Source organism: Sabethes cyaneus, chromosome 2, assembly GCF_943734655.1.
Source record: "Sabethes cyaneus chromosome 2, idSabCyanKW18_F2, whole genome shotgun sequence".
In the NCBI taxonomy this organism is placed as follows: Eukaryota; Metazoa; Arthropoda; class Insecta; order Diptera; family Culicidae; genus Sabethes; species Sabethes cyaneus.
In genome coordinates, this window is record NC_071354.1 from 123,024,257 (window position 1) to 123,032,366 (window position 8,110).

Here is an 8,110-nt window from a genome sequence, read left to right on the forward strand (position 1 = left end):
TGCACAGGTATCGATCGTAGTCGCCACTAGACAATTAAGATCACTGAACAGATCGGGATTGGCACAAATTATAATTGCTTCCAGCCACTGTACTGGACTAATTTTGGAATTTTCTAAACTTGGATCACACGAGATGTACACGCTTGGATGGTATATTTCGTACTGACTATATATACAATGATTCGCTAGAGGCTAGACTACTATGTACAAAGAATGATCACTATCAGTGAGTACCCTATCGGATTGCGCATGCGCGCTATTAGTTCTCTTCTCTCTACACTCTTATCACCAGGGATGTTAGATACAGTAACATGTCGATTTTACAGTAGGTAATTCATTTGATAATCATTTAAATAGATTTAAGTTTATCATTATTTAACTCAAATTTAGTTCAATAATAGTTTAAGTAGAATTAAGATCAATTGTAGTTTTAGTTAGATTTAAGATCAATTAGGATTATTTAGTATAGGTAGCATTATGTACATTTTAGATTTAATAATTGATAATATTCATTAATCTTGTGTTACCAAAAACGAATACTTTTGTTGCCAAAATCGAACGTTACCAAATTCGAAAGCCAACTGTACAATAAATAAGGTTTTTCTATCTTCGCTGAATAGATACAAGGTTGCTGTCTTCAGCAAAATTTCTTGTAATAATATGCTCTAAAACTTTGCAGACCTCGTCAATGTGTTATATTGAAACTGAAGAAAAATATTTTTTTTTATTTCACTTTTAGGGGGATTAATTAAAATTAAAATTCTACCAGACGATAGAGCTTTCAATTTCAAGAAACTCTTCCAATAGTTCGATAAATCTAAAACCAAGTTTTCCCAGTCAAAACTCTAATGCGCACGTTTTCTTTGGTTTGGGGCTATTTTGCGCGCGAGTAACCGTGTTAAAAAGTTGGCGCGAGTGTTTGAGGGTTAATATCTTTTGACCGGCAAAACCAATTCTTATGAAATTTTGCAGATACATTCGCAGTGTTAAAACTTTTCGTTTGATACTAAAATTATGGAAACTTGATAAATTGTCTTAGCTAAAATTATTATAAATTATTGTTAATTTTGATGTGTGGTACACGATTGTCCATAACTTTCAAATTAAACGTCCAATCAAAAAACAAATCAATAGTGATCTATTAGGCTATATTGCCTTTCAAATGAGACCAATAGCACAAAAATCGGTTTAGCCATCTCTGAGAAACAGGCGATAGAAAATGAAGCGCACACACACACATACATACGCACACACACACACATACAGGCTTGTTATTTCCTCACTCATTGTGCAAAAAGTGCAACTTTTTTGGTTCAACACAATGAGCAGAACTGCTTTCAGAAATGAGAAATAAATCCACACAATGAGAAACAGACTAAACACAATGAGAAAAACTGACCCGCAGAAAAACTTCTTAATGCGCTCTTTAAATGAGCAACTTTCGGTTTTGCTCCCGGTCCTCTCGGTAGCTACAGCAATAAACGTGAAAACAAAACAACCGGTGCGCGTACAGCAACTATAGACTCAGAGGCGTCAAGACAATCAAAAGTCGTTAAATTTTGAATCTTAGCGGAGAATTACCTTTGTTTATAATGGGACTTTCCAGTTGGTGCGCGTCAAGAAGCAAATGCATGGGAATTCAAATGTTGTCATATCAAAATAACATTTTTCGCACTGTTGCCGTTGTGACATGCCTAACCATATGATGTAGTTGCGTTCACGGGCAGCCAAACTCAACTGAATATACTAAATGTAAGAATCATGATTCAACTGCATTAATTGATTAATATTTTTCTGATGACAATGACCGCTACAATCGTCGTTTTTTCTCAACGCACTACCCATGTTAAAACTACCCGTAGTTGTCATACGTCAGCGCATCGCATCAACGTATTCAAAGTGTATTAACTTTCTCCTCAATGAGTAGCACAGTGTGCGGTACAACTGCGTTCAGCAAGAAAGAGAAAAGTTAAAATTCTTCTCTTTTTTTCTTCTGAGGAGGAACCATCCCTGCACACATGCATACACACACACACACACACACACACACACACACACACACACACACACACACACACACACACACACACACACACACACACACACACACACACACACACACACACACACACACACACACACACACACACACACACACACACACACACACACACACACACACACACACACACACACACACACACACACACACACACACACACACACACACACACACACACACACACACACACACACACACACACACACACACACACACACACACACACACACACGTTGGGCGTTTCCAACTAAAATATTATTTTTGATTTGTATTTGAATTTGTAATTTTCATAAAACTGACAGAGTCAAATTATATACGCATCACTTTGAACTAAATGCTTATATAAATTGTTTCTTAGGTCCAGCCGTTCTCAAGTTATTCAGATGTGAAATCTAAAAATTATCTATTAGAGTCATGGAAAGTATCCGATCTAATCGACCTTCACGGATTTGAACCAAATTTTGTCAGATTGTTCATTTTAGAAAGCAAAACTCTCAAATTCGGCATAAATACATTTCAACCCAATTATTCTAAAGGATAAGCTTTCCAATAACACCAGTAACCGTTTCATGCAAAATAGACGCATTCAAGTGCACTTATGCCGCCGTAATAAGCGTAAGAGACGAGACGCAAAGAGAATCTCTCATTTGCACATTGGACCTTTTGAAATGTTGCTCGTCAAATATTAGGTTTAGAAAGAAACTATTTTCACATTCAAATTCCAATTCCTATCGAAAATAGTCGAGTAAAAAATGGCTTTTTTTAGCGTTTTGTGCTGGAAATGATCATACAGAAATCGACACGTCTTCGGAACTTAATTCAACTGTTTGTTAACGCTGTGCTAGTTACCATTCATATGCATCCTAGCGATAAACAATCTTCAGAGTGTATTTTAACCTACTAAATAACTTTATAGAACAAAGGAAAGCAATGAAAACATCGTGTTCAGAATTTTTGAGCAGAACTGATTTTAAAGTGGCTTTTTGCTTCGGGATACAATGCTAGCCTAACAAGGCAGCCGTCGTATCTTCGAATCTCGACTGATCAGTGCCGCTACAGAGTTAATAGGAGCTTTGCCCTAGCCCCGTAATTTTTCTGTACTCTAATAACCGGCTGCAAAGTCTGTCGATAAAGAAGGGTCAAGTTCTGAAGGACGTTTACACCCATGGCTTTGCTTTGCTTGATTTTAAAGTGGTTTCTTTAAACAAATCACTAAATTTCGCAACCAGTAAGAGATAGATAGTTACTATATGTAGTTGCTTATTTTAGTGTGTTCTACAATTTTTGTGAAGACGCTATTGTTTTGGACGCGTTTAAAAAACAAAAATTTGTGTTACCCTATTAGGCGGATTCACAGTTACCCTAAATGTGTAAGAAAATGTGCTATATTTTATTAATTTTATTTATTTTGTTTATTTTGTTTATTTGTTTATTTTATTGTGAAATTCAACTGACACAGTTGTCTTATTGAATAATATAATCATAGTCATGCTTATAAAAAACTACTATTACATATTTTCTGTGCAAACTTATGTGAAGGTTCGCCGAACTCAAAGAGGGTTTCAACTGTAGAGAAAGTTCGAATGCAGGCAGTTATTGGTTCGTTGCATCCAAAAGTTGTTCGATGAAAACTCGGCTGCAGTAGTCCGGTTGATCGGAGGGAGCGTTGCGACGCACGGAAGCTCAAAGCAGATAGAATTGTCGGTGAATCGATCTCGCCATTTAGGATCTTTGCTACACATACAGCTTGCTGAACCTTCCTACGCCGCTCGAGTGTTTGAAGACCCAGAAGACGACAACGTTCGGGATATGGTGGTAGATTTGCTGGATCACGCCAAGGTAAGTCTCGTAGCGCAAGCCGGACAAAACGTTTTTGCACCCGTTCCATACGCATATTCCACGCCAGTTGATAAGGACACCAAACTATGCACGCATTTTCGATCAGTAGACGTACCAGGGAACAGTATAGCGCCTTCAGACAGTGGGGATCACTGAAATCACGGGCAATCTTTGCGATGAAGCCAAGCTGTCGGGAAGCCTTCGATATTGCAGTGGTGCGATGTAAATTGAAAGTCAGCTTGGCATCAAGCAGTACTCCGAGGTCATTGACTTGGTCGACTCTCGAAATTAGCTGTTCGTTTATTTGGTAGTTGAAGGAGATTGGACTAGCGATGCGATGGAAAGTCATTACTTGGCATTTCGGGATGCTGATGACCAGCCAGTTGTTCCTGCACCAATCAGCGAACATATCCAAAAGCACCTGAAGCCGCATACAATCATCTATAGAACGAACTGGTGAGTACAATTTCAAATCGTCAGCGTACATTAGCTTGCATCCAACTCCAAGCAGCGGGGCGATGTCGTTGATAAACAGTACAAACAGTAGAGGTCCCATGTTGCTGCCTTGGGGCACACCCGACAAATTAGTAAACCGGGAAGAGAAACAGGAGTTAAGCTGAACACGTAGAACTCTGCCGCATAAATAGGAACTGAGCCATTCGGTGAAATTCCGAGATGCGCCAAGCCGCGAGATTTTCTGCAGTAGTATTTTATGGTCAATACGATCGAACGCTGCTTTTAGATCAGTATAGATCACATCGATTTGCGCTTTTTGTTCCATGTGGGAAATACAGGTAGACGTAAAATCCATAAGGTTTGTGCCGATGTGCCCCGATAATTGCAAACATTCCGGCGATCGCCATTTTTAAAAACAGGAAACATGAGTGACTGCTTCCAGATCGTCGGAAAAATTCCATCCTCGAACGATTTGTTGAATATGAGACACAAAGGTTCCACTAATGCCATAGCACAACGGGCAAAGACTACCTCAGGGATACCGTCAGGTCCAGGTAAACACGAACGCTTCAGTTTTTTTGCAGCTGACAGTATCATATCGGGAGTTATTTCAAACGTACTTATATCCACTAAGTCAACAGGAACATCAGCAGCAGCGATAGTTGCCTCAGAATCAGAAGCCGACTGTTCAGCGAAAACGGAAACGAAAAATTTCGCGAACAACTCACATGATTCTATAGTGGTTTTAGCTTCGGTTTCGTCGAGATAAACATTAGAAGGAATGGCGGAATGTTTACGTTTTGATTTAACAAAGTTCAATTTGAACCCGCATGACGTAGGATTTATACAGTGTGGCGTTCAGCCGTCGATATGCATCGCTCGATCGTTTGAAATTTTGTTTTACTAGCGCAGTCTTGCAAAGACGGTGTTTGCGCTGCCAAAAGTTGCGCTCACGTTTGAATTCCCGGAGGTGAGGGCTGGACCATGGAGGGGAAACCGGCCTTTTAGCAACTGGCAAATTAGCATTCAACCACTGGCAAATGGTGTTGCAAAAATAACTTGCCATATCGTCAACATTATTGTTTGCTAACATTGCACCCCAATTAAAGTTCGAAAAGTAGTCTGAGAAGGCATCAAAGTTCAATTTGCGGTAGTTTAAAGCAGTAGAACTTCCTATTGTATTGACCAACGAAGAACACTTATTCATTTCGGCTGCTTTCATTGGCATTACTAGAGGCGGATGATGTAGATCGACGGGCAACAGAGGGGCGACGCAAACATCAGTATCCAGCTGCTGTTCCAAAGAACAACAGACTAGGTCGAGCACACGACCGAGATGATTGCGGTGCAAATTTGCCTGACGAAGGTTTAAGTAATCCATACCGTCAATGAGCGCTGCGCTGGCATTCGTGAGATATGAATTACGGGCAAGTTGAGCTTCATCTGGCCCATCAGTCCAACAAATGCGCGGCTGGTTATAATCGCCACATACCAAAACTGTCTCATCGGCTGAACATTTTCGACACAGTTCAGAAACCGATGAGATATGTGCCTCTATTGTCTCGAGTTCATTACTGCGATCTGGCGGAACGTAAACGCCGCAAATTAAAAATTTCTTTCCCCGGACGGTAGCGCAAACACACACTTGCTCCAAGCAGCGACCAGACACCGTCTCGACGATTGAGCTGTGATGTTCATTAGACACTGCTATTAGAACCCCACCGAAGCGTCTCTTATTACTGTTTAGTTGGCTGCGATCACACCGGAACACGTTGAAAGAATCACCAAACAGTTGCAACGAGTTAATGCAGTCGTCTAGTCCAGTCTCCGTCAGGATGATGATGTCGAAATTGCAGTCACGTGTTGTCAAAAAGATGTCATCAATTTTCGTCCGTAATCCACGTGTATTCTGATAATAGATCCAGAGCCGCTCATTCACACTGTCGTCACGCTGCAACATGTGATCATTAGGTGTGTGAGAAACAAAATTACTGTCAATGTACTCGCCTCTGGTGGGAACCCATAGGGTCCCACCTTTCCCTTTAGAACGCAGTTGGTTTAGATTATTTATACCGCTTCCGGGGTGCGGTGCACGGTACGCCGATCCCAGTTTTTTGGCTGGTCCATGAACTCACGAAATAGTAATCCTGAAGGCCATGATGATGGATCCAGTGCTTTGGTTTTCATGTCGGGATCGAGGCCAATTTTATACGATACGAACGATAATGCAGAAACATCTTTGCCTTTTGCCACTAGGCGAATTGCTTCGACCGGTGCAGGAGCACTCAGGCAGCGAGCCACAATTTTTTGCACGTCGTCATCCGTGATGAGAGGATTCAATCTCGAGAGGTATAACCAAAACTTGTTTACAATGCGCACACTGAAGGGAACGGAAAGATCACTCAGATCAACATTGTTAGTGCTGCAATCAGACGGTGCTTGCACAATTATTTGATCTTCTATACGGCGCCGTTTCATACTCCGGTTGGGCCCGACGGGTGTGTTAGGTATAGGCCATACCGTTTGCGATTGCGAGCAGGACAAGTAATCGATTTTTTTGCTCAGCGCTTCCACAACATTAGAAAGCTGCTGTAGTTGCACTGGCAGGCTGGATGAAATTGGCGATTCGGATGACAAAAGCGGTGCCGGTTGAATGTCGGAAATGTAAGAACGGATGCTGCGGCCGTGTAGTTCACTTCTACATGCAGTACAAATTAGTAGAAGTTTTCCCTGGGCAAAAGCCTCTCTCAATCCACGGGAATTTACACCGCAGCAATTCTGGCTGATATGTAAAAAGGCCTCGCAGAAACCACAGCGCAATGGCTCAAGATCGTTGATTTCTTGCTTGCATTCGCCGCAGTATTTTCTATCTGTCGCCATCGTTGCGCTTTGTGCGATGATTCTATACACGGACGGCAGAGGCGAGCAGTATCAGGAAAAAAATTAACGAAGCTTTTTGACGGTTCACTTGAAGCAAATATGGCAATAAAAACACTGCGCGTTGCGCGAAAAGACTTATTCTTGTTTGCACAAAGAAAAATCACAAATTGGATCAGAAAACACAATGTTCTCGATAAGATACGGTGATAGAACCGAAATCACTGGTAATTAAACACCAACGGATAGTTTTTCTAACCGAAATTACGGAAAATTGCAGACACAAAACAAGAGCTGTATTAGTAGGCAACTTAACGAAACGAATTGACTGCTCCAAAGAAATACCCGTTGAAAAACTACACATTTTTACTATATTATTCTGTTTTCGAGGTTTAATCCCATTAAAGGTTCGGTCATTAAAGTTTTCTTGAATAAATTTCATCAATCATTTTTAAATATCTTTTGATCAGTAGAACCAATCCTTATGAAATTCGGCAAATACATTTGCAGTGTTAAGACCTCTCATTTAATACTAAAACAATTGAAACTAGATAGATTATCTTGGTTAAAATCGTTACAAAGTATTGTAAATTTTAACGTGTAACTTCAATTGCTCATAACTTTCAAACTAACAGTCCAATCGAAAAACAATTCAATAGTGATCTATCCGGCTATATTACCTTTCAAATGAGACTAATAGCGCATAAATCGGCTTGAGAAACAGGCGATAATTATTACCTTGACAAAACACGTTTTAAGCATAACTTATAAACTTGTTTGTTTTCAATGAAACTACCTGAAAATTTTTATAATTTAGCAAGAGCTTTCATTTGGTACTAAGATCATTGAAATCGGTTGTGTGGTTCCGGAGAGAAT

General features: G+C 40.2%; 1 protein-coding gene across 1 annotated transcript; it reads right to left on the minus strand.

The window, feature by feature from the left end:
- Positions 1-5,162: 5,162 nt before the first annotated feature.
- LOC128735952 (uncharacterized) lies at positions 5,163-6,317 on the minus strand. The gene has a single exon (XM_053830436.1). It carries the CDS (start codon positions 6,315-6,317, stop codon positions 5,163-5,165), a length of 1,155 nt encoding a protein of 384 aa, XP_053686411.1.
- Positions 6,318-8,110: the final 1,793 nt, after the last annotated feature.